The 27,167-nt window shown below is 41.5% G+C and overlaps 1 protein-coding gene across 3 annotated transcripts in view; it reads right to left on the bottom strand.

The window, feature by feature from the left end:
- Window positions 1–728: 728 nt before the first annotated feature.
- dnmt3ab (DNA (cytosine-5-)-methyltransferase 3 alpha b) overlaps window positions 729–27,167 on the bottom strand; it is a gene marked incomplete at its 3' end in the record, with an annotated part of 35,409 nt that continues 8,970 nt past the window's right edge. The window contains exons 4-22 of one of the 3 annotated variants that reach the window (XM_080513167.1): window positions 21,247–21,293; window positions 18,782–18,928; window positions 11,473–11,847; window positions 11,124–11,282; window positions 10,764–10,871; window positions 10,082–10,238; window positions 9,814–9,960; window positions 8,136–8,180; window positions 7,766–7,845; window positions 7,573–7,685; window positions 5,929–6,112; window positions 5,733–5,817; window positions 4,413–4,558; window positions 3,788–3,893; window positions 3,504–3,652; window positions 3,184–3,269; window positions 2,239–2,308; window positions 1,021–1,139; window positions 729–870 (exon numbers count right to left, since the gene is read on the bottom strand). In XM_080513167.1, coding sequence (XP_080369293.1) covers window positions 729–870; window positions 1,021–1,139; window positions 2,239–2,308; window positions 3,184–3,269; window positions 3,504–3,652; window positions 3,788–3,893; window positions 4,413–4,558; window positions 5,733–5,817; window positions 5,929–6,112; window positions 7,573–7,685; window positions 7,766–7,845; window positions 8,136–8,180; window positions 9,814–9,960; window positions 10,082–10,238; window positions 10,764–10,871; window positions 11,124–11,282; window positions 11,473–11,847; window positions 18,782–18,928; window positions 21,247–21,293 — 2,465 coding nt within the window. Of the gene's footprint in view, window positions 871–1,020; window positions 1,140–2,238; window positions 2,309–3,168; window positions 3,270–3,503; window positions 3,653–3,787; window positions 3,894–4,412; window positions 4,559–5,732; window positions 5,818–5,928; window positions 6,113–7,572; window positions 7,686–7,765; window positions 7,846–8,135; window positions 8,181–9,813; window positions 9,961–10,081; window positions 10,239–10,763; window positions 10,872–11,123; window positions 11,283–11,472; window positions 11,848–18,781; window positions 18,929–21,246; window positions 21,294–27,167 lie in introns of all 3 variants that reach the window. The other 2 variants (XM_080513166.1, XM_080513168.1) reach the window with 2 other exon arrangements.

Raw genomic sequence — 27,167 nt, 5'->3', positions numbered from 1 at the left:
TGCCACATGGACTATGATGTTTCTCCTCATCTTGGAGCACCATGGTATTGTCACCATATTACAGTAGTACCTTTTATTACCTTCAGTTGTGTATAGAAACTGTAAACAAAGAGGTATATGTGATCTGGTGTTTTGGATTCTCAGAGACACGGCTCTCCTGACACTGAAGAAAAAAAACAACTCGCCTTTGCTCTTCACATCTCTGCGAGGCTCAGTAGCTGGAAGTATGATTGTACTGCAGGTGGGACTCTCGCAGTACGCTCACACAGCAGAAACGTTTCACATATCTTAAAAAAAAAAAAAAAAAAACAGAAAAAAAAGACCATTCCTCGCCTTTCAGATTTTTCCCAGCCACCTTTTCTTTTCTTTTTTTTCACGATGCATGTTCAGCACTTTTCTGTCTCAGTGTCTTGAGAAGAAAGCATAGTCTCAAGTATAGCTTGCACAAACAAATCAACAATACTCGATAACACTGCTAAAAGGTAAAATGACATATCAAAATTAAATAGAATAAGAATTACAATCAAAAAATACAAGAAATAATGTGAAATCTACGTCAATGTTTCGCTCACAAATTATACCGGGGTATAAATTGAGGATCAAGGCTCTTATTTCTAGTCACAACAAACAGTTGTAGTTCCTAAACGCGTCTGAGCAACATACACCCCACCTGTCACCCCCACCCCACCCACCCCCACCCCCACCCACACCCCCACCCCCACTGCTGCTCAAACACACGCAAAGTAATCTTTAAGTGGCGCAAAGAGGTGGCGGATCACCGGGACGCTCCATGATCGGCCCAGCAGCCTCTGCCTCGCCAGGCGGCTCATGTTGGACACGTCTGTGTAGTGCACGGGGAAGCCGAAGATCCTGACCAGAGCGAGCGTCCAAACACAAGCAAGGGGGGGGGGCACACACACACACACACAAGGGGACACAAAGACAAGGTAAACTTGAAATTCGGTTGTGGAGCAGAGCCGCAAGTACATCCGCTGGATGAAAATCGTCATGCGGACGTACCTCTCCATCTCACTGCACCAGAGAATGTCCTCCTTCTCGTTCATGAAGACGGGGAAGTGTTGGTCCTTGCCCTGCTTGATGGAGTTGGACCTGGTGGTGATGGTCCTGACCTTGTCGAACTGCCAGGGAATCAAAGAAACAAGCTCAAAATGTAATATTAACTCGATGAGGATGAGCAGCATCAAGATACGGCACGTTTACTCAAAGATGTCTTATATATCCAAGATATTGAAATTAAACCTACGTTGTATTAGAACATTAAGGTCTACAACAGAATAAGTAACTAATAATGCCTAAAATAATTCTCTTCAATATTCAACTGGAGAAAACTTACTTTAAAATCTCTGGAGTGAAACAGTGACAAAACATCAAAATACAATAAAATGAAATCTCTCTTTTCAAGTCTTATTGGACTGATATAAAAAAGTCATGTTTTGAATACTCAGTTTTAGATAACCCAGCTTGACAAAGCTTATTGTGTTTTTATGTAATAATGTAATCAATAAAACAGCTTTACAAAGATACTTTGATGTGTGAATTAGGAAGATTTTCTTCATTTCCTCTAAATAATTGGCTGTGACGCCCATTTCTCTGATATTATATGATCTCCTACAATGCACCAGTGAATTTACATCCATGCTTATTATAAGACAATGCAAACTGGACTTTTTCTTTTTAAATTGTCAAAGCAGAAGAGGACGTTTGTTCACCCTGAATTTTACAAAGTAGCACAAGATGATCCCACACTGGAATTTCACACTGTTGCATCTTCGTGCCACAGGGAGTCACTAGTGTGCACATTTCTGGACTGAATTTAATCAACAGATAGAATATTTGATATATTTGACAGTGTGGCGGCCCAGGTGTTAGAGAAGAGAGCTGGATAGTGGGAGTTAGCTGGTTTGAATGAAAAGAGCTCAATAAAGGAACCCATGTCTTAACAATCATCATATTATACATTTAACATTGTCTTGGATATTATTCAGTACCTAAACTAACAGGTTTGGATACATCTTTATGAAGTTGTCATGTTCTTCCTGTGCTTGCGTGGATTTTCTCCAGCCAGCGCTAAGACATGTGTTTGAGGTTATTGGGTGATTCTAAATGACATTACACTGGATTTTCATCCACACTCAGCTGAAATCAGCTTCTGCACCTCATCACTCTGCCTTGGACCGAATTGGTAAAGAAGATGAATGAGCGGCATCATATACATACCTTAGCAGTTCTGCCATGCTCTAAACAATCTTGGAGGTCCAGCCTATCAGCGCAGGTGGCAGTCAAAGGCCTGAAAGGAGTCAAAAGATATATTCAGATTTACTGCAAGCCGAACAAAAAGCAACTAAACCTGTCTGATTGTGGTTGAGAAAAATAATCTTAATACGAGTATAACGTCAAGCTGTCTCTTGGTTTTCTGCTACTTTCAAAATGCAAAAGATTTTTTCTTGAAACTTGCAATAAAGGACATGACTTCAACTTGACGTTATTTCCCGAATGCACGTAGATGTCACGGATTCACCGGGTGACTATATTGGATGCTAAGATTCACTTAAAAGTCAAATGGCTTTGCCAACTCAGGAAATATATCTTCCACTGTTTTATGAAAGACTCTCGTCAGAAAATGGGAGCATATTTTGGGATATCAAGTTTTTTTGAGCGCGTGAATTCCTAAACTAGAAAAGCTATGAGAGCGTCCACAACGTGTACGTGGTCTTCTGTTGTTTCACTATGTGATGGGAACTTTTACAGCTCAAGATTAAATATGAGCTCGGAAAGACAGACTGAGTGATAATGTGACCATAATGTGTCTTTAATCAATTTTACAGGGGAGTTTTTGTCAGCAAACTCTATTTTCCTCCACATCACACTGTGCTTAAAGCCTCCATGCGTATTATCATGATTAAATCATGTCCAATTGTGATTGTTGCTGTTCATACGAGTAGTTTCATTGTATTCAAACACAGGTCAACAATGTTATTTCATTAAAATGAAAGCCAATTCCACATATAGATGCAAATTCATAGCTTTGTTTGATTAATTTCTAACTTCCAAAGTCTTTTACCTGTTCTATATTAGCATCATGTAAAGATGGTCTCTTCTTCGAGAGGTTTGTTATTTTGATATGTTGAAGACTGCTGCTTCCCTCACCATTCACACACCAACCTGTTCATGCCAGGAAGGTTACCCCAGAAATAACGGGCACGGTGGGCCGCAGATACCTCCTTCGCATCGATCATCACCGGGTTGCACTGAGAGCAGAGGTGAAGAAGAACATTGAGTCAAGTGATCGTTGTCAAAAGAGAATAAACCACCACCACAAGGGGGCATTCATAATGCAGTCATCCGACTAGAAAATCCCATTAGGTTGCATAGTCTGCATGAAACGTAATCTGCTGCTGGAGACAAATTAAAACCTGGAAAATGACATCAAGCTCCTTCTGCCGCAAATTGAAGTGAGTACAGGGAAGAGTGAAGAGGCTGACCTCTAAGAAGCGAGATATGTCCCTCTTATCACTGACGCCCATGGCCACCACATTTTCAAAGAGCCAGAAGAAAGGTCTGTCCTCCCCATTCTTTGGCCGAGCCTCGTGAAGCAGCCTGTAAAACTCAAAGAACAGGCGACCGGTGCCCTCTGTCGGGCAGAAAGAGACATTTAACAAACAGAAAAAGGCATCAAAACAGTGAAAACTTGTTTTAATAATTGTCTATTTTGAGTCATGCAGCTGTGATAGAATAAATGACAAGATCCAGTTAAAGCCAAAGTCACCTTGTTGAGACCTACCATAAAGACCCTTCCTGGCAGGATTAACGATAGAGAGGTCGTTGCATGGACTTCCACCAATAATTAGATCAAAAGGACCCCACTCCTGTATCTGTATGCAGATAAGAAACACAGAGATAAAGACAGAGACAGGAGATTATGAATTGTGAAATGCATGGACGCCACTGGGAAGATAATAACAGTCCAAGAGTCTCAAAAATGCTTTGAAGCGTCTTTACGGTGCACTTTGTTTGAAAAGTCAGAGTTTTGAGAAAAACTGTGATAAAACACTTTAAGACTCTTTTTTTTTTATGTGTCAAAGTGTTTGTATGCAATTCTTTCAGTTTTTTTTTGTTTTTTGTTTTTTTTTAAGTTTTACGAAGAGAATCAAACGATACAATCCTGCTGCTGCCGGTACGTTTTCTCTGTGTGACGTATATTTCAGACCAGGCCTGATAATCCAGGTTGCCTGTAGCTAAGCTCAGGTCTCTCTGGCTTCACAATTAACACTCTTAAATGAGTTTCAAGAAGAAATTTAGGCTTTAATTGTTGTATGAGGCCAGCCGTATGAGTCTTGAAGCCCACTGCAGCCGAAATCCTCCATGCACCCTGAAACACTTGATAAACTCACATGTTTGCGGGTAACGTTCCTCACGTCACCGACGTACATGATGCGACCCTGATGCCGGACGATGCCCACAGTTATGGAGTCTTCACACACTTCAGAAGCTATGTAACGATCCACTTGGATGCCAAGTTCTTTCAGCACCAGTAGCCCTGTGTAGGAAGAAAAAAATAATATATATATTTTTTTTTTTTTTAAACTCAATACAAACCCATTTAATGTTTGATGCAACCCAACTTATTGCACAGAACGGCTACCAGCTAAGCTCCACGATACTCCATGACTTAGAAAAACTCCACAACTTGCCCTTCTCATCAATACTAACATGATTCATGGATATGCCACAACAGCAATCATGACAATTCTTACAAGCCTTCATCTGATAAATACAGTGCTTTTTTTAAATTTCCATTGCTTAACATGACATAAAACCAGGTTATACAAATAGAATACAACTTTCAAAACTAATTATGTTAATATATTTGTGGACATCTATGGCACTGTACTATAGGTTGAAATTCCTATCCAAGAGATTGTATAAATAATTATTAGGAAGTAATATTGAATACAAATGCATGTAGAGTTCCCAGAGGATCCATCCTGGGCCTGCTACTCTAAAACTTGAGATACCTATGAATTTTCTTAAGTCTAGTCAAGTACTTTTTTAATATAGCACATTTATAAACAACCAAGGTTAACATAAATGCTCAATTTATTTTTATTTAATCTTTATTCAACCAGTTTTAACCAGGGGATTTTTAGACATGTAAATTTGCTAAAAATGTCCCATAAATCAAAATCAAGTCCATCATTGAAAACTTAAGTGCTTATCTTCAGCCTGAGGTTAAATCCAGGACTCTGCGCTGAATTTTACTACTCACTACTGAGTTAGTAGCTATGAGACAATACCATCACAATGACAGCTGCAGAAATATAGTGTGAATTAAAATAGGATCACAGCAGGATTTTGAATCACTTATTTTCATGAGTTTGACTTCAGTTGACTTGACTCATAAAAATACACATGCAAACGCTGCATTTAGTTTTCATGCATCAAACATTTGCGACAAGATCCCAGAAACTTTCAGGACGACTCAGAGCTCTTTAGTTGCTCCAACCTTCATGTATGTATTCATTACATTCCGTCACCATGTTCACGTTTGTTCATTTAAACCATTTTAATTTGCTTCCTTCCTGAAATATGCTCAACAAATGAACTTGCCTTGCCTACAGAAATGTGTAAAACTAATTAATTACAAAGGTAGACACATTTTTTTTTAAAGAATCATAGATTTGAACATTGAAGATTTGGTGATCCTGTCTAACCTGTTGCGATGCCATCAAATAATGACAGGACACGAATTGGCTTCCTCTTCTCCGCTATGACTGGGGGATAAAGCTTTGGTGATTCCTGAAAAAAACCCAAAAAATAACAAGGGGAGAACAAAGTGAGATGCGGGGAAAAAAAACAAAGTAAACCAGTTATTAGAATTTATAGGTAAGACGTGTGAATGCTGCTCACAAAATCTTGGTCGTGGTTATTTGCAAAGAAGTGCTGGAGACGGCTGGGCCAGTCGGAGCGGCGGTCCAATAAGCCGAACGCGTTCTTCTGACCGCACATGAAGCAGTTCCACGGGTCCTCCTTGATGGCAGCATGTGCGGCTCCCTGACCTACGAGGAGGTCGACACACTCGACACAGAAGCACCTGAACACAGAGCAAAGGAAAAGAAATATTAATCTTTACAGAGTCATAATCAGAATCATCCAGGATCTCCCAGATCGCTCTGTGTCATGTCTGGTTTGTCGACTTCTCAGCTACATCTCAAGACATGTGCTTTTGGGAGATGAAATAAAGTCAGTGAGAGTTTGTTGACAGCAGCAGAATTTAGTTATATTTTCCACCTCACATCTGCAGCAGCCAACTGACATTTCTCTTCTGCTTTAATCCATTTTTAAATCAATCAGAGGTCAGAATCGGGGCGCACAGCAGCAGCGGCCTTTGTTTTGCATCTGTGGCGACAAGCTTAAACAGTTTTGAATGAGGTTTGGGAGTTTTCAGAGGCAGCAAGTTATCAGCAAAATGTCACACGTAATGTCAAATGCCATCATCTGAACACACAGTGACGCCTTGTTGGCTCGGCGCTCCAGAATGTAGGTAACAAGGCTCAACGGTGCTTTTTCTCAACTTTAATCTTTCACAGATTAGGCTTATTCTTTGTGTTTAGCTGCGGCTTATTTATCTGACACACTAAATGTATATGTTATCAGCTCCTGCTCCTCTGGACCTCCAAGATAGTGGCTGACATCTCAGCTATGAGACTTGTGACCCATGACAAAGTCTCCATTGTACTGTATGTACAATGTGGACAGTGTTGCCACAAATTGCAGTCAACAGACAAGCGTAAACTAGAATAGAGCTCCAATAACAAATCAGTAAAATTGTGTGAGGAAACGAAGAGTAGTCTCTGTAGTCATGCATAAGTAGATTGTCACTGCCGATTGGAGCTGACCCGTCAGAGTGGCTGCCATCTTGGATGAGGACCTGCTTCGCCACTCATGTATTCACTTGAATTGCAGAAGGACATTGCTACAGAATTAAAGTAATCATTTTCAACCCATTTTCACACAGTTTGGGTTCTTACTATAACCCACGACAAAGTCGTGATCCAGGATGTTTTTGTATGTTAAAAAAAAATTCAAATTTAAAAGAAATTGCAATTAATGACATGTTGGAAAAGATATCAAATAAAACATTAAAAAAAAAGCTTTCTTGACTGAAAGCATCCTTAAGATCATCATGACAGAAATTAGGCTTCCGTTGAGAAGCATTGCGACAAATATTTATTTTTATCTTTATCCATTGATATTTCAAGTAAATATTCAAGTGGCAATCTGCTATTTGGGCCATTATTTTCACTATGGTTTCAAATGTTCTATTTCCCTTATAAACACACAATGAATTAAAATTGCATTATATTAAATTCAATTAGATGATAAATGTAAAACATGCTAAAATGCTATCTATTTATCCTACATTTAAAAATAACACACGAGTTTTGCATTTATAATAGAAATGAAACATCCTCGTATGCAAGCATTGCGTGTACACAGTATATCCACAAACGTAATATGAACCGATCTCCATTTGCACAATGAAAACCTCACCGACAACAGTTGTTGTTTCCACACATGAGCACCTCCCGTCCCCCGCAGCAGATAGTGCAGTACGACTGGTAGCCATCATCGTCATATTGATACGCACATTCTAGGAAGCAGTTCTGCAAAAAAAAAAGGTGAAAAGTCGCATTAGGAACCTGCATTTCAGGTGTTTCGAGTGTTGCTCTTCCTTGCAGCTCACCTTGCAACTCTGGCACATTCCTCCAGCAAAGAGAGGGTGCTCAATGCTAACATTCAGACTTCCACAGGAGATACAGATGTCTGCAGGAACCGGAGAGATATGTCAGTATCTAACAGGCTGAGGTCAGAGATATGCAATACACACGTCAATGAAATCATTCATCGCTGTGATATAATTAGCTTCACGGGTACATTTTCAGAGAACGCACAAGAGAGTCAAAGTCAAGGAAATGTTATTTCTTCCTCTTCACTCTTTCATGATTGCATGAATGCAGATGCACTTGTTAACAACATGGAGTAAGTGTCAGGCACCTCCTGAGAGGCCCCTCGGCGCTGCTGCGAGCTAAAGCCACACAGGATGCATCACTTACCCTCTAAACTGCGGCACTTTTGTCTCACTTCATGAACAAGTCGCTCTGAAGGAAGAGAGATGTAGGTCAGCAAAGTAGAGAAAACCTATCTGTTCTTATAGTTTGTTTTATTTTTTTAATAGAAACACCCAATCATACCAAATATCAAAGTCTAAAAATAAATGGACCACATTTATTATTGCCCTCAGCCGCGGTTCCGGTACTCCGCAATCACGCAGCACAAGATATCTCGGGGGACACGGTCGTATGCCTTCTCCAAGTCCACAAAACACATGTGTTGGATTGGCAAACTGCCATGCCCCCTCAATAATCTGAGTGGGTGAAGAGCTGGTCCATTGTTCCATGGCCAGGACAGAATCCACATTGTTCCTCCTGTATGTGAGGTTCGACTATCGGTCGGAGTCTCCTTTCCAGTACTTCCGCATACACTTTCCCAGGGAGGCTGAGAAGTGTGATGCCTTGATAATTGGAACACACTCTCCGGGCCCCCTTTTTGAAAATGGGCACTACCACACCAGCCTGCCCAGTCGGATGGTTCTGTACCCAGGGTCCATGTGACACTGTAGAAGCCTGTCAACCATGACATGGCCTCACCGAACTCCTCCCATGCTGCGGACAACAGTTCTTTTAGCCCGCCAATACCCGTCTGCCGAGTCTGGAGTCACCCCTGAGGCAACGAGGCTCATATGGCCTCCTTCTTCAGCTTGACAGCTTCCTGAAACGGTTGTCTGGGAAGCTGCTTGTGGAATCATCCAAAATTCACTATGTAATAAGCGTTTATCATAAGTCTGAAAGCGGAAAATACAGCAAACTACTCTGACTTTTTAAAGCATGTGTACTTCATTCGTTCATGAGTGACTGAAAAGTGGAAAAGGTCTGACTTCCTAGTGGAAAAATATGTCTGAAAGCAGTAAAACTGGGAGTTTCCTCACTGGGAAAGGGAGGTTTTTAGAGAATTCCCAGAAGCAGGTCTGCAGCTTCTCAATATGCCAGAAGTCATTCTCATCTTGTCTATGTTCGTAATCTTGAGTACAACTATAAGCACAAGCATGATGACTTCTAGATGTGTTAACAGCAGAAAACTGTAAAACCAATGGCCAGTGAGTGTGAAATAAATGTGCACTTTGTAAAAATAAATAGTAATCATAATTTCATCCATTTCTTGGTAGCTGTAATGAAACTGCATCGCAAACCAGGAAATAGGACCTTACCAACCGGTAACAAACTCAGTTCCCAGCTGCATTAATGCAGCAATAGCGTCATACTGATGATCAGTTTTGAATCTATAGAAAAAAAGAATTATCAATCACTGATGGGAATGAGGATTACATGTTTAGTTGTTCTTATAATTGCATAAATGCATAAATTCCAATTCAATGCATGCAATATGTAGTATGTATGTAGTGTGCATGAATGTAGTAGAGTAGAACGTTCGTTTTTATAACCCAGAAATCCAGTATTCATTCAAGTCCATTTGGGAAAAATAAAAAGCATCTATTGTGACCTGAGCCTTTATACCTATTCACATCATTTTAAATCTGACTGTCTAATAGACCTTTTGTCCCATGCATTACCTCTCAGACTACTTACACTGATGTGCAACTTTGCCCAGGTCTTCCCAAGGGAGTGAATAAAGAGTTCACAACTCCTATATAACCTAACAAACGAGCCCCCTCACCTCGTGTCCTCTCATCAATGATGTCCTTGACCTTGGGTTTCTCTGCTGTGCTTTTGCGAGGCTTTTTGGCTGGAGGAGGCGTATATGCTGCAGCTTCTGGCTCCACCCACATCTCAGGGTAAACCTCTTTGTATGGGTTACGCTCCTCTGGGAAAGTGCAGCATGTCAGAAAGAAGAAAAAAAAGAACCACATGCTCAGTTACATAATTTGGTTATACATTTGCTATAAATGAGCTGTAACGAGGTCTTAAAGCTGACTTTGTCTTACCTTCTGGTGGCTCTAAGCCTTTGGGTCCAGTGGGCTGGAATCCGGTCATAGCCCAGCTGATCATCTGCTTGTTCAACATCTCCACTGATTTGGAAGTTTCTGTCTCATCACTGTCAGGGCAGGCCATGAAGGCTTTTCCTGCCCGGCTGCTGGCCACCTACAAACACATTAAAAGCACGTCAACCATCTAAAATGTGCCACAAAAAAACCCTAATTGATGTGCAGGGTGGTTGGGTGAAATATTGCAAGACATTGAAAAAGAGCATTTTGCCTGCAGGCTGTCACCAACAATTTATGTAATTTTTGTCCAATTTTGTTCCAAAATTCTCCATGAAAAGTCCTTGATGAGAAATGGTTTTCTGCGCCTCAATTTGTAAATTAAGGCACTTCTCGGTGCTTTCAACCCAGCTTTTTAAACAACTCTCTCTCGTGACACAGAAGAAACAATGCAAAATAGGGTTCCTGATTTGCATGAATATTTCTTTTACATGACCTGCAAAGCCTTTGAGATTTTCTCAATGAAAAAAGGAGATCTAATATTTGACCAGCAGTCTCAATTGTCTCTTTATATTGTGCTACTCATTTTTATAAAAAGGGTGTACAAAATTTGTTGCACAATGAGTAAACAATGCAGAGTATAAATATCACTTGATGAGTGAACAAGCATTTAGCCATTACTCACCTGTAACACTTCGTAGATGGCTTTCTTGTACATGGGCTGCTTGTTGTAAGTTGGTTGGTGAAAGGCATTGTTAAAGGAACTTAAAGGCATGAGTTTCTCTACACAAACCTGTAAAAAGACACATAAAATTAAAAAGTGGTTTACTACACATGTTAAAAATTATGTTGTTGAGGTAAGAAAGTGTTTAGGGATTATTAAAGTTAAATGTTTATATTGTAAAAGAGCAGCTAGCGGTGTCAAATAAAACCTAAAGAAAAAAAAGTTGATTGTAAAGTTGGAGGTTGTCACTATTAATGGAAGGCTGTTTACGCTGAAAATGGAAATAAAAGGACAATATTGACGTTGGCGTTCAAGACTAACCACTGAGAATTTTCCATCTCCAAACCACATGACCCATCTGGTTCCCTCTGCGGCTCGGCTCCGTCCCGTCATCCACCAGGATACGATGCGGCCTGGCCACCACGAGAAGCCTCGCAGCTTCCCCCAAACCAGCTCGCCGATGCCAAAACCACGACCGTCCTGCAGCCAAACAGAAAAAGAGAAATCATCCGCTCTGTGCTGAGCTCTGGGAACAGGAGAAAAATCCTTTTTAAAACTGTCTGAGAATACCCCCCCCCCCTTTTTGGAATAGTTAAATAAGCATATTTAGACAGCAACAGTCTTCTCTGTCGTAAAACCCTGTTGACACATATTAATGTGATGATTGTACCTCGTACTCTGGCTCAGTGTCTGCAGACTTGGGGGACGTCTTCTCTCCTCCTCCTCCGATGGCGACAGGCTCAGGGGTCGTGGCCACTGTGGGGGAAGCTGGGTCAGTGGGCTGCTGTTGCTGCTGCTGAGGCGGCTGCTGATGCTGCTGATGCTTCTGATGCTGCTGAGGCTGCTGTTGCGGCAGAGACGGCTTTGATTGCTGTTGATACTGAGGCTGTGACTGAGGCGGCGGCGGCGGCGGCAGCGGCTGCAGCTGCTTTGAAGGCTGTGGGTGTTTGATTATTGAGACCTCCTCCTTCTGGGTCTCTGGTTCACTTTCCTCGTGGTCCTTCATGGTGCTCATCGCTGACATCAGTTTGGCCTTTTTCTCTGCCTGAAACCAGACCAAGAGTGAAATCACAGAGTAAGAGTGAGTGAGGCTCGAGAGTAAGACGACTCTCACTCCACTGGATTCGGTTTCATGGGAGGCAATGGCCGGGTGCACCCAGGGCAGGAAACAGCCCATCACAGGGCAAAGACAGAGAGACAAACCACCACATACAGTCACATTCATACTATGTGAAATTTTCTCACCCATTGCCTTGAAATGCAGGTTTTGGACTGTGGTAGGAAACCAATATAGGCTGAGAAACCTACCTAAGTGCCAGTTTCACACAAACAGGCCCCCAACCAGACTGGGACAAGGTTATTCTCTGAAGTGAGAGAGAAAACAACTATAGGACCCTGCAGCGCTCAGCTCGATTTAGCGATTCAAAGCAGTATGTATCTGTGCGTCTTCATGCCTCAACTGCAAGAGCCAAGCAAGAGTCAAAACTACAATTTTTCACAAAACTGCATCTTATTTAAACCAGACGAGAAAAACAATGCAAATTTCCTATAGATATTGTCTACTGGGGAGTCATATTGAGATTATTTTTGCAAGAAAGACTATGGGGATTACAAAAGAAACATGCATGCGATTGCCCTTAAAAAAAAACAGATAGACATCTAAAAGGTACCAGTGTCTCAAATAATACAAAAGAAGTGAAGGGATAGGTACGATATTCAACTTTATGAACTCAAAAGTCAGAGAGTTGTTTCACAAGCCTACCCGTGGCAATGCTGGTTGTGCTCTAATCCTAATAAATGTGTATCACTAGTGGAATTAGTTGCAAAGAGTACTTCATCTGCCCCATGTTAATGCAGAGTGGGAGTCCCGAAGCCTTTGTAAACATGTCTTTATCTCTCACTGTAAGGCCCATTCATCAATAGCTATGTATACAGTAACTCTATAGTGTACCGAGCTGCAGCACAGAGTTCAATGGGTTTGTGGTACCTGACACTGAACCACGAGGTTGATCAGCGAGGACGAGATGCAGCCGGGACTTTAAGCCTCTCTCAGTAAATCCCCAACAGCTGCACTCATTCTGATCTCTCTCTCTCCCTCTCTCTCTCTCTCTTGTGCGTGCACACGCACACAATACCACTCACAATGCACACACAGGCTAACTTCCCTCATTCCAGTTCTGTCTTTCTTTTGCATACACACACACACACACACACATACACAGAAAACGCAGGCCCATGTGTAAACACGTGTCAGCCATACTATAGGCTCCACGTGAAAGCAGCACCGGACAGCTGTGCTTACTTTTGTCAAGTGTTTCTCAGGTTCTCTGGTCTCACATATACTGTAAATGTCCTTGTCCACAGTGGGTGTGTGAGGGGGATGAGGAGAAAAAAAGTCAAAAAGAAGTGAGACTGAGAGTGTGTGAGATAGAGAGAGAGCGAGAGAGAGAGAGAGAGAGAGAGAGAGGGAGAGTGTATAGCTTGTATAGCAAATTCCTCCATCCTCTCTCGCACTGCGAATCGTAAACAATAGCGCCTTTAAGGGGAGGTGGTGCCTAGACGGCGTGGGGAGGGGTCTTGGTGCACAAGAGTAGAAACATGTGCTCTTCAATCAAGAGGCTCTGCTGTGGTTTATAAATATCTGTACTGTAGTGTTGGATGGATGGTTCAAAGCCCCTCGGCCATGTGTGTTAGGCCTCTTGGCTTCACCACAAACACACTGGAGTCAGTGTTCCACAGCGTGGTCCCAGAAGGAAAACTACGAAAACTAACAAATGTCAGTGAAGCTGTTCTGTGCATTGAGGGGATGAAGCTATTCCCATTATCAGTGCGTGAGGGGAGCATTACTCGGTACAGATGTAAAGAAATGAGCTTTTCCAGAACTAAGTACAAGAAAGGATTCATGAATTTAGTCCGGAGTGAATGTCTTTATCTCTGGCGACTAGAAATCGCAGCCATAAGAAGAAATGGCTATAAAGCAGCCAGGCTACTGTTTCTGTGCTGGGTTTGCAGTGTTTAGGGTCAGACTGTCTCCAGGGTTCCTTCTCCTCAGAGCCAATGAGAGAGTGACACCGAAAATGCCAGTGGGGGGAGGAGAGAAAGTACAGTGGCTATAAGAACCAGATATTTGTCTCTGGACTTCTTCCCAGTTGTAAATGCCCCCTTTTGGGGGCCTCACAGTGTGTGTGCAGCTCCACCAGCAAGACAACCCCTCCGAGTCTAAAGGGGAAAATAGGAAAGGAGGCAGAAGAGACACAATGCGGTCTTTATCATTTACACACGCCTGCCCATCACTGACAGCTCAGAAATGCTACCACTTTATATCTGCTGTCAAGCCACGCTCGACAAAACACCAAAAATGACAGCCGACACCGTAGTCGTATCAACAAAGCAAAGCAAACACTGTATGTTGAAAACTACGACACATATTGCCTTCTGAAAGAGTTTAAGATGAATACCATTGAAGGTTGTGCTTACAGTGATCATGAAAGGAGTGAAAACAGAGACTCTGCAGGCCTCTGGCAGAGGGTAGAGACATGTTGGGTGCACAATAAGGGATAATCTGACTTAGAGGCTGTGCAGCATGATACCCCGAGGGCTCAGGGGGTGACAGAGTGCACTGGAAGCGAAAAAAGAGAGAGAGAGCGAGAGAGAGAAAGAGAACAGATATTGGTCTCTAGGGTGTGTCGATGATACTTTACTATCCAGTCCGGTATGTACTTGTGAACAAAAAGGTTACATTTACTGCACAGCCACAGTTATTTATAAGACAACAACTGTCGATTATAAGGCTGTTAACTTTACGAGGAAAATGTCTCCGTCTCAAAAGGTCAGAGTTTTGAGAGTGTCATTGCTGTGGTGACAAACTAACCTGCATATGCCATATAAACTCTTGCGGGATCCAATCACACAGAACTGGAAACAAATTCAGTATCAAAGAGAAGGCTCAAGTTGAAGGAAATGTGCAATTTGGGGGGGGGGGGGGGGGGGTGAGAACACCTTCTGATTAAAAGTGAGACGAAGTAAACTGTCACTACACATTACTTCCTCACTCAACGTGACACCGAGTCTTTGAAACAACACAAAAGAGTTTGACCTTTGCATGCAGCAGTCCCTCATGCGCAACAGGCAGACGAAACACAGCGGGGACTAGTTTGAGTAATTGCTTGATGGATTACACAGAGAAGCGTCTTCAGTGCAAAGACCTGTGCATTTCTGCAGAGCAGGTTTGTGGGGGGAAAGAAAGAAAGAGATATGAAGACAGAAAAAAACAAAAAAACTTCCTTAACTTAACAATTCTGCAATATCTGACTTTCAAGATTACAAAAGGTTACAGCAAAAGTGGAAATACTATGAAGAATTAAACAAGTGGCACAGAAATGTGGCTGCTGCATTCATTAGCCTGATTTTTAGCACAGATCCCCACAAAGGCTGTGTATTTCATGAGTGGCCTTGGGGGGTCACACCAAAAGAGACCATCTGGTTCTCATTGTATTGCATCCCTTTAAGAGATAATTAGGAATATTACAGACTCAGTCATGAATACATAAACAGAGTTCCCCATCAATCCACAAGTGAAGTTGTTAAAAAAATAAAAAAAAAACTCCCTGAGGAGGCAGCTCAGTATACTCCAAAGCCCTTTAAAGTCTTTTAAAGTAATCAAATTACTGTTCCTACAGTAAAACTAAATCCAGACTTAAACAGAACAAAGCACACAAAGGTAGGAAGGAAGGGGCTTTGAGGCCTACACAACAACTTCAGCCTTTTCCCAGTGAGATGTTATGTAAGTTGAAACCATGCTGGTTCACAAAAAAGCAGCAACATTTTTTACCTAAGTGCATCTCATCTAAAAGAAGAAGAAAAAAAACCCACTGCTCTGACATTTCTAGGTGCAGCTATGAAACAGGAAATACTTTCAGCACAAATTCACCCCACGGGAAAAAGAAAAAGTTTTTTTTTTTTTTTTCATGCAAGCAACTTTTTCTCCAAACAGGGCGAAAGCCTGCTCTCTCTTCCTCCTTTAAAGAGACGGGTTCCCTTTAAGCTGTGCAGAACAGATGATCCACAACTCTCGTGGAAATACCTGAAGTCAGCATATTCCCCTCACTGTAAGCAGGCTAATCAGACATGCACACTATCTCCCCCCCCCCTTGTTATCAAACAAACAATGCAGTGCACATACCCATACACGCCAGCGTGCAACCCTCATAATCCAGTGTGGGGCTGGAGTTTATTTCACCCCCACTCTCAGAGTAGAAGAGATCGCATAAAAAAAAAAGAAAGCATGAACATTTCTTTGTCTGGGAATTCAGGGTCAGGTGATTGCCGACAGGAATTCTGGTTGGCTAGAGAGGACTTGCAAAATGTTGGCAAGGAGCCAAGAGGCTGTCTTGCAAGCAGGGCTGGAAATTTGCTGCAAACCTCATCTTCACCCTCATATCCATAGCACAGAGTTCATTTCCATAGCTGGGGGAGGGGTCAGGGGAAGAATGGGGGAGGGAAACAGAGAGGGAGCGGGTGGGAGAAGTCCAGTGTAACACAAGGCACACGAAAGAGGAAAAAGAAGAAGAAAAAAAAGAAAAAGGGAAAGCCACAACAAAGTGCGAGAACCACCGGAACATCCCTGCTGCAGGAGCGTGAGCGTGAGAGAGAGAGAGAGAGAGAGAGAGAGAGAGAGAGAGAGAGAGAGAGAGAGAGAGAGAGAGAGAGAGAGAGAGAGAGTGCAATAAGACGCAAACCTGAAGGATGTTCAACCCCTAAGTACTCAGAAAATGGATTTATTACCAAAACAAATCGGTTTTAATGCAAAGTAACATAAATTTCCCAATCCCCTTGAAACTCGTCGATCCACAGGTCTCCTTCAAGGAAACCCACCTCAGGAGTGAGAAAATGATCAGCCCACTTGCCTCATATTTTACAACATTTCACTTGTGGGACCGCAGCGTGTCCTGCTCATTTGGCAATATTTCCTCCTTTGAGATGTTTTTATGGCCAATCCCTTTTCCAGGGAAGAGCAGCGAGCAGAGGGGTGGGGTAAGCAGAGGAAAAGGACGACCCTGTGTTGGTACTACAAAGACCGCCAATTATGTAACACATCAAGCTGCACTGCTTTAATATCAGAACTCATATTTAACATGATTAAATGGGCAATGTGTTAAATTCATGCTGGATTATTTCTAGATTGATTTGTACCCCAAAAATGCAGAGCATGTATACATTGGCATAAACTGTCTGCAGTAAAAGCACCCGTGTAATCTGAGTTTCCTCAAACATAAAACATAACCTAAAAACTAGAATGTGACCAGAAACAATGAACCGAATGAGACAAAACAACCGTTACGCCAAATGGATGTCAATTTTTTTGATGTTGCCCAACTTGGCCTAGCTTGTCAAAGAACCAAAAGCCTGACAACCACCACCAATATGCAGCAGAAATGGACTTCAAAAATGAAATTTTACACTATCTCGTCCAGAGATGTGTTTGAAGGTGTGACGACTTCTAAAAACTTGAATTCTCCTCAGATAGTAAGTAAATACTACTCCAACAAGTGGATTTTTCCTGGTGTGTAGCACTGTTGTAGAGGTCAGAAATTTCAGTGTAGATAATTCTAATAAAAGCATCAATATTACATCTTACAAATGTCAGTGAAAAACTGAAAATGCTATCATTTTACTCTGCGTTGGTCTTATTTGGGAGAAAATATTTGTTGATTTTGATTTATTTCATTCCTTTACAATGGTCTAAAATCTGAGTGAGTTCTTCTGCACTTTCAATATCTTACATTGTACTATGTGATCAAGTTTGCTGGTAGTTTTAAAACATGCCAAATGCTTGTGAATCTAGTTTGTCATTGAACTGTTGTGTTGCAGAAGTCTTTAGTCACTGTAGTGATTTGATTTCATAATGGCACAAAGTTCTACTAAATTGCTTTCTGGTATTTGTTTTTAAAGATATTTCTACATGCTGTTGATAGTTTAGGACAGACCTCTGCCATCTTAATGACCAAAAGAGTTATTTGTGTCCCTTTCCACCAAATACAATTTCACTAGAGCTGGAAAACATGTTAACAATAGCAGCTCATAAGGTTGTATAGTGTAATAATGGTAAACATTTGATTACATTTTTAAGAGTATTTCGCAGTTTCAGTCCTATTTTTCAGTATTTTTCTGAGGAATAATCTGTTCTCAACATTTTAAGTCCTTCTAATTGCTTATCTGTTGCTGTTTTTGCTGTTATTTTCTTTTAAACCACATCTAGCTGTGGTCCTATTTTTTTTCTCTATATTCCTTTCCCTAAACAGTTTACCCTGTTATGCGGTATTTATTAAATATACCCATATAAGCCAAGGGCTCAAGGGATAAAAGCCATTTTGAAAATGAGTCTGGTGTTTAAACAAATTCTAAGTAGGATAGAAATGTTTATTCACATATCATTTTGTGAAAGCTTCAGGTACTCAAACTCAAAAACACCAAGGATTCAGGTACCTGCTGAATAGGTTCAGGATCCTTTGTTTCATTTAAATCCTAACCTTAACCCTTTCCGGAGCTATACTGTTTGCAAGCAAACAAACAAAACAGATGAAGCAAAAAGTCAGACAACACTCTTTGTGATTTGCACTACTCGACCCCTTTCATCTCGACTCTCCTGGATTTCAGGACATCGGAAGCAGCCACATATAACGCCAATCTAAATTTATCACAACACTTTTCTCCACGAAGAATGCATGGCGTCGATGCGTCAAAACAGATGTGATCAGCACACCTGGGTGCGATTTCTCCTCCACTAACACAATAGACCAGAATAAAGCCAGGAAGCGTAGGAGGCAAGCTGCCATGGAAATCCACTGAAATAAATGGTACCGTCATGAGATATCAAATGACCCATCAAATACACTTGTGAATGCACTACGAGCCCTGTCTTCGACCCCTGTCGCTCGCTTTGCTGTCTGAGGTGGCTGGGACAGAGCTGGTGTACTCACCTCCATCTTCCACTTGGCCAGCCACTCCTCTCTGGTCCGCTTGCTAATGTAATAAGGGTCACCAGCCTGGAAGGTTATTCTGGGCATAGGCCTCTGACGAAGGCTGATCTCCCAACCAACTCCCCCTCGCAGCCTGCCTCGACCTCCCTGTTTAAGATGTTAAAAAAAAAAAAAAAAAGTTAGCTATTTGTTTCTGATTTTTCCTATCAGAGTTTATCTCATAAGTAAACAACAAGATTTGTGATCAAAAATGTCCGCCCAATCTGTCACCGCAGCGTGCGGGAACCGATTAGCGCTAATTAACAAGTGGGAAATTTGCAGTTGAGGCAGTAGTCGACTTGGCTAATATCGAAAGAGATGGTGTTACCAGCTTGTGATCGGAGTGGCAGCAGGAAATAATGCAGACTCGAGGCCACGAGAAGCTCCCAAGTGTATTTGATACTTCAAATTTATACACCATTAGGTACCATTTAATTCACAAAACCAAAGACAACATAACTAAATGGGCTTTTCGAGATTCCCCTAACAGGAACTGAGGCAAAACCTGCAGTCGAACAACAGTGCAAATACAATTCACATATCACATAATTGGTTTGTTTGCATACAATTGGAATGGAGAGAGAGAGAAAAAAACCCTCATTGAATACACATGAGTTAAAAACATCTTGAACTTGCTTAGAATTACAAATCTGTCACCCCCATGTAGTCAAGCCATGGCGGAATCAGCTAACATCATCTTCGTGCACGCACAAATTCATTTGCAGCACCGATGTGGATGTGTGACGGCAGCTGTTAGGGACCGCCTGTGAATGTTTTGGGTCAAGTTTCTAGGGCCCTGCGTACACAAGAACGATCTCCTCCAAATGGTATCGTATTTTTGTTTATGTTTCAGAAAAGCTAAACTGAAGGCTGGTACATTTAATAATGAGTGCTATACACACACAGGAATAAGAAACTGGGTGTTCTTGTAATATAACCTCATTGTCAGGCATGCTCAGTGTCTTTCTTTGTCAGATATTATTGTGGGCCCAATTAGCGAGTTGCAGATGTAAGAAATGCATCTTTGTGAGTTCTGGAAAATTTGCGTTTTCCACGGAGACTTCGAAGACTCTGGAAGCCTTTTTTTTAAAAGACAAGACTGGACCAGAGTCTCGTTTGAATAAACAGCAACAAACAATGAAATTTATTGTATTCACTTGAAAACAATGTCACGTAAACAAGATCTAAAAGTCTACAATAACACCAGAAAAGTTCACTTGAAAAACTCACAAAATGTGGCAACAAATTCACTAAGTTGGCACCAATGGTCTGAATTATCACCATATAAACACTGTTTTGGTATCTATTCCGAATGTTCCTGGAGACTTCATTAATTTGTTGACTGAAAGTAAACTTTAATAAACACAAGTCGACAACTCAAATACATTGACCTGAAAATATACTGTGTGCTTCAAAAGTCATTTTAACACAATCTCAAACAACCATATTGGATTTTGATTACTGCTGGAGTGCAAATTGTTTTTTTTTTTTTTTTTTTTTTTAAGTAGTTTACTTCCATTATTATGTTCATGCTGCAGTCATTAACAAACAGGTCAATATCAGTTTGGTATTTAGAAAAAATATATAATTTTGTGCTATGTATTTTAGCATCTCCTCAAAGGTTCAAATAAGTGGCTGAATACAGGAAAACTTTATCCACCCGAATGTAACAGAATCCTTCTGCAAGCATATAAAATATATTATAATAAAATGTAAATACCTTATTAAAGGAACAATTCAACATGTTATATGTGTTTGTATTTGTGAGTGAATTCACTTTCAGATCAATTACAACTGAACAACTCATGCCGACTCGCTTAAACTACAGAGTAGAAAAGGGTAACGTGGATCCTGTAAACATTGTAAAGAATCCAGGCAAGAGATCCATTTTAGTTTTCCTTTATTCTGAAACAACCACACAGGCTGTGTCCCTCTGTTTCGAGTTTGTAGGCTAAAGCTAAACAAATGATCTGCTAATGAGAGGATGCAGAATGTGAAACAGACGGATGTAATAGTGGTATCAGTCACTAATGAAAAGCATTCCGCAAGTTCAACCTTCATGCAAATGACTGTTGAGCTAAATGCAACATTTCCTACAATCAAAAGTAAGCAAAAGAGTCCAGGACTGACTGATAACCTACCAGTATGATGGAATTAGGTGAAAAATCCAAGCGTATTCAGTGTATTTCTGCAACATAACTACCCTTTTTCCCTCAACTCAAGTACATATTTTTCACTTGTGTTCAGGCTGCACTGCAACAATCTACCACACTGACAAGCAGACGATACAACATTGGAGACAGGAAAGCCCCCCCCCCCCCCCCCCCCCCCCCCCCACTCCCCAAAAAGGAAGCTGCATGCCTGCCAAGTGTGACAGACACCTTAAGAGTTACATCAGCCAGAGAACAAAGACGCAGAAATCTTACCTCGGTCTTGACTGCATCACTGCCGTCCTCCTCCTTGTGCTCCACATCTAGAGAGAAGACAGCGACACAATGGATGGCCTGAATCATTCATGGCACAGAGCGAACACGCATTTGTTTTTCTCGCATCTCAGCTGAAGTGGCCTCTCATTCATCAGGGAAAACTCCCCGACACGTTGAACAATCCCCGCCTCCGAATTATTGCATGAACGACACGTTTCATCGAATGAAAGTGGAATTAATAAAAGTGCTGACCGAGGCAAGCTCTGGGTGGAGGGGGGATGGGGGGGAGTCGGGGACGACTCCTCCAGCGTGCTCGGAGTTGGAAATTGTGTAGGATCACGGGAGCTTGTGTGCTCAGGTGCCTTATGAGGGTTTGATGCAACCCAGAGGGTTCGGAGCGGCTGCTGGAGTTATGATGAGGGCGGAGGGTGGCCAGGTTTACTTTGGCAAAAGTCACACTTCTGACCTTATATCCCCCTTCATGAGAAAGACAGCTGGCTGCTATTAGCATGCTTCCCTCACGGTCGACACCGGGCTGTAAAGGTAACGACGTACAGATTCACCACTGTGACTCTGAAGCCATACATAATCTTCCTGTCAATCTTCCAAAGCCTCAACTGGATCAAAACCAGAGACATTTGCTATGACTATGTCGTGAAGATACACAAAAACGAGCATTTGCTTGTATTAGTGGAACAGAAAGTGGTGTTTTATTTAATATATGCAGGTACAGTTTTGCAGTACTGCACATGGAAAGTCATTCTTAGGACTTGTGGCAGGTGGTTAAATCCCACCACATGATCTATTTATTAACTCTACAATTCTACAACATGCTATTTTTGGGGGGCAAATCTCCACAACGGTTATGATTATGTCAAATATAAAGCTCAAAAGATGCACTTAAATGTTAAAATGGACCACGATCTGTCTGAGTCATTCAACCGTCCTGCCAGCATCAATAAAGCCATTGCATTTTAAGATATTTAATTCATAATATATCCTAAAATAGAGGTGTCAAACAACGGGCCTGCGGGCCAAAGTTGGCCTCGAGGAGGGTTTATTCTGATCCAAGGACGACAGAGAAGACAAAATACTACATAAACTGCTACTATCAATAAAAGTAACAGCTGCTCTGCTTCAATCATTTTTTGTAGGTTGGAACACAACGCTGAGGCACAACCGTAATCAACATATTGCAGCAATGCAACAGAGAAAGTTGGCAAAACAGCAACCAAACCGAAGTGTGAGGTTTAATATGCTGAAGGCTTTTGCCAATATTAGTATGGAAAGAAACACATTTCACATTTCATCTTTGTGAAAAATGCCATAAATGTCAACGTTGCACATTTATACTGCAGAACGAGTTCCAAAATATTGGAAGATTTTTAAGAACGAGTTGGGAATAAAAGAAATTGCGTCAAGAAATCAGTGAAATCTTATTTTGGATGTCGTCCTACTATCCTGCTGTGAAGACAGTTAGGAAGGTTTTCAATGGTTTTTGTTGAGTAATTTTGTTAGTTTAACTCATACAAACATGTTAACCATTAACTTTCTGCCGGTTAATAATTACTGGTCTATTTTAGTCAAATTCAAAGGATCTTGCTTTTAAAATAGTCAAAATTAAAAAAAAAGATAACTTCATGGAAAATACCGAAGTATAATTACCACCGGCGCTTTAAGACAAATATTTTGCAGAGGAAAGACCATACATACAGGAAACATTTCAAAAACAAAAATAAGAGGTGTAGCTGGGTAAAGGTGGTCAGAAATAGCACATAACATATTTGGCAAAATGTGCCCTGAAACCACAGTCTGGTGAAAGTGTTTCAATACACACTAAAAGCCCCAATTGGGATTTCCCATTAACTGGCATTGTGATTTAAGATGAGGAGGTCCACAACAATGGAGCGTGTTATTCATTCCTCAACAGCATTGTTTGCCTGTGTTCAGCAGAGCAGTGAAGGGTCAGCCAAGGATCATGGATACCACCCAAAGGAAACATTGCAGCAGCAGTCATGATTCATGAAAAGTTTTTTTTTCTTTCTTTTTTCTCCCACAGCAGCGGGAAGACAGATAAGGCAGCCAGAAAACAGTTTCAACACCTCTGGCGTTGCTTTCAGTGTTTGATCTGAAAGTAAGCGAGTGTTTCCAAAAGTGTCCAAGCCCACTGATAACACACCGGCGGAGTACAAGCACGTATTTGTCGGCCTTCGCGGCTACTGTGCACGGATAGCTGTATTTACTTGCAGCAGTCGAAAGTGGCAATCTGTGAAAACGCAGCGACGGCTTTGGTGTGACTACGGCACCATTCGAGGAGCTCAAGTCTGAATTAGCATTGATGGCGCGAGCTGCGTCAACACGACGATCTGCTGAGTCGAGGCCCAAACACCATCGTAACACTTGATCCCTGAGAGGTTAAGCACAACTTCTAATGCTACGTTTTCTCCACAACCAAAACCGGCTCGCCAGTGAAGCACCCTACAGACCCGTGCGAACAATAGTCTCCACTCTTAGCCGCCTCTTCAAGTTGTGTAGCTGAGCCCCTTCTCTGTAGCCCCCCCCTCACCTCTTTGCCTACCCCCCCCCCAAAAAAAAAAAAAATCACTCCCTCCCGGCCTCCTCGCCTTCATCGAGAATAAGTCAGTATATAAGAAATCGGCATGCAGAGTGCCAAGGTCACTGGGTTTGTGAGCGGAGCTGGCTAACCCTGCCCACAGAGAGTATACCTTGCCAGTTTGAGTGGGTTCCAGCTCCAGGACTGCTGGAGCTCAGTTCCACTCCAGCCGGGGCTCAAATCCTTCCTGTGCCCTCCAGATGGACAACAAAAACCCCGTTTAGCTGACTTATCGATCCACCACAGCGCCCCTCCCAGCACGGGCTCTCCCCTCTCTCAGATTTATATATAACAGGATATCTACTTGTGTGCACACTTTAGTTTCAGTCTCTTTACAAGAAGGCAAAACTATGCATTTCGGAGGTGCGACAGTGTTTCAAAGGCTCTTTGGCTCCTCTGTAACTTTCAAAGAATTACATGAGAATAAATTGAAACTATATAATGATACCATTTTAGTGGCTACGAAAGAATTGTATCTTAAGTCAACTCACCTGACAGTTGAAAAATACTTAAAACTGAGACAAACACAAAGAGGTAAAGCGAAATTATCCTTGTTACACTGGAGAAGAATTTTGTTTCACTACTAATCAACCAAATCCACAAAAATATTCAAAGATTCTTCAAAGTCAGTGCAAACTGCTGTACCTCTTACCTCTTCTGAAAACATGTGACTCCAGCTTTAATGTTTGCGTCAATTATTGTTTTAATTAAATGTTTGTATGCTTCCGCGCCGGCAAGACTTATTTCAATGTAATTAAATGAGACAAAAATCATCTGAAGCCTCTGTTTTCTTAGAGATACATTTGTGAAAACACCAAAAAGAAGAAAAAGTTGTTTTGAAAAACAAGATAAGAGGCAGCTGTTACTTCCATCAGGCTCCTCTGACATATTTCTAGTTTCAGCTCATGGTCAGGATCCAATTTGCCATCTGCTAAGTGTGGCTAATGTCATTCTGAACCATTATCTTAGTGATGCTGCTATAGGTTTAGTCGGTGCATTTAGTTTCTCTCCTCATTTAGCGATCGGATACATTTATACGTCAACATTGCATATATATGTTTAGCAGTAGCTTTGCGTGTTTCTCTCCTGCAGCCTCTCATCTCTCAACTTCCTGTTCAACATCTCTTACATCCATCAATACACAACATGCTGACTATTTTTAGCTTCCTGCAGTCCATGCTCGGTTCTGTTCTTGTTTTATGATTCCTTCAAGCCAAGTCTTTCTTTTCTGGTTCTCACAGACGTTTACTCTTCTCTCAACTGTTGTTTGATGTTGTGCTCATGTGGACCTTCTTTTTTTATCCTCCAATATTTTACTTGAACGATAAAAGCTGTGACATGACTGTGTGGTAATTTGCACTGTATGGACTAAATTGACCGGGGAAAAGGTGCTTCTTGACGCGGATGTCAGTGAAATAGGAAGAAATAGTTACAACATGGCTACAAGCCGATTCAGAGCAGCAAAACATGTTACAGCAATGCTTTTTTTTTTTTTTTAAGTTGTTGGCTCAATGATCAGAAATGACTAATAAAAATGTACTTCAAAGAGGTGGTTCTCTATTTCTATGTGCTGACTCAGTTTCTGTGCTTCTTTCCCTAAAATGTACTCTGATACTCCTATCATGTGTTTATCTCATAAATGTAACCCCAGTCATATTTTCAATATCGAAAAAAAATTTGCATAAAAACAGAGCTTACACTCATACTGTATATTAGTCATTCCGTTTCCTGCAGGACCGTCTAAACAGCCAAGATTCACCAGCATGTCACACATGAAAAATAAGACCAAACCACCAATAATAACTTACTGCTGCATTTTTAAAAGGGGAAGTTTGTCTTAACGAAAGGAGCGGAAGCTAGAATATCGACAAGTCTGAAGCGATAATCTCAATATCAATAAATACCAGCGCCCCAAATATGAATATAATCATAAGAGGGTTGAGTAAACAACGATAAGGAATGTCTTCAGTTTTACCTTTCTTTCTTGAAATATGTGTTGTACATATCATTCTTGCTTCATTGCGAGTGTCACTTGTTTACGTCTGGGTTCGACCTTGTGGATCTTTCTGTGTGGACTTTGCATGTTCACCCTGTGCATATATCGGTTTTCTCTGGAATATCTAGTGATTTGGTGGTGAGTGACTGCAAAATGTTCTCCTTACAGAGGATAAATGTACACCTGCATCAAACACAGTTGCCCGTTTCATTTTTAATTTTTTTTTGTTTACTTTGAAAGTGACTAAGCTGGAAGCTCAGATCAGATGAATGCAAGGAGAAGAATAAAAATTTCTGGGCTCGACGCCATTCACCTGGCAGGCCTCTGGCGGGCGAGGTAGCCACAACAGAGACCTGCAAGCTCCCGGCAGAGGCTGGTTGCCAGGAGATGAGTGGCTCCTCCCCTCAATTTATTTAGTGCACTCCTCATCAAGGTCACAGTCGGTGTGTCTGTGTCTGAGAGATGGGCAGGAGAGGCGTGTGGCTGAGAGGAAGGACTAAAAACGGAGCATGTTAATCTGCATGCATGTTGTGTGCTCGTCAGTTTAGATTTGGAGGAGGACTAAGAGATTATGTTTAATCCCCGGCGGTGCAGATTCACTCCAATGAAATCTAAACTCCCATGTACAATCATTCCATTATAGGAATCTGCAGGGTTTGCATTACAATGTGAATTCAATTACATGTCAGATTAAATTATGCGTATTAACCTTTTTTCAACAAGCACGAGGCCCTTTGAACTGCAAAATGTGACAACCATCCTCATTATCTAAGTTCAGTTGTTTAAATTCTCTTGCTTGCCTCTGCACCTTAAGTCCCTCCATCTTTCACACCGCTTTGTCATATTTACCAGTTGTAGAGCTGATCCTCGCTTTCAATTAGCCAAAGCCGGGCTACATCCTGGACATTTCACCAGCCCATCACAAGGGCAAACACAATTTGTTTGGAGTGTTGGACAAAACTAGATGATCCATAAAAAAAAAACCCACACGTAGGGATATCGTGCAAACTTCAAACAGAAAGATCACCCAAGCCTGGACTCGTACCAGGGAAATGATCACAGGGAGGAGAGATCAGTAACCGCTTCACCACCATATTCTTTATACAGAAAAAAAACTGCGTTTTCTAATTGAGTTATAGTGGATCTTCTTTTTGTTTCCACTCATTACTTTGAAGATGACTCATTAGGTAATTTAAATCTTTAAATCAAACAAAAGCCTTTGGTTAAACTTTCACGTTCGTGAAGTGAAACCATCAGCATTACATCTGTGTTGGTTGTGCCGTGCAGATTTCCTCCACACTGCAGCAAAAC

Source organism: Blennius ocellaris, assembly GCF_963422515.1.
Source record: "Blennius ocellaris genome assembly, chromosome: 17".
Taxonomy (NCBI): Eukaryota; Metazoa; Chordata; class Actinopteri; order Blenniiformes; family Blenniidae; genus Blennius; species Blennius ocellaris.
This window is presented reverse-complemented; position numbering and strand designations above follow the sequence as displayed.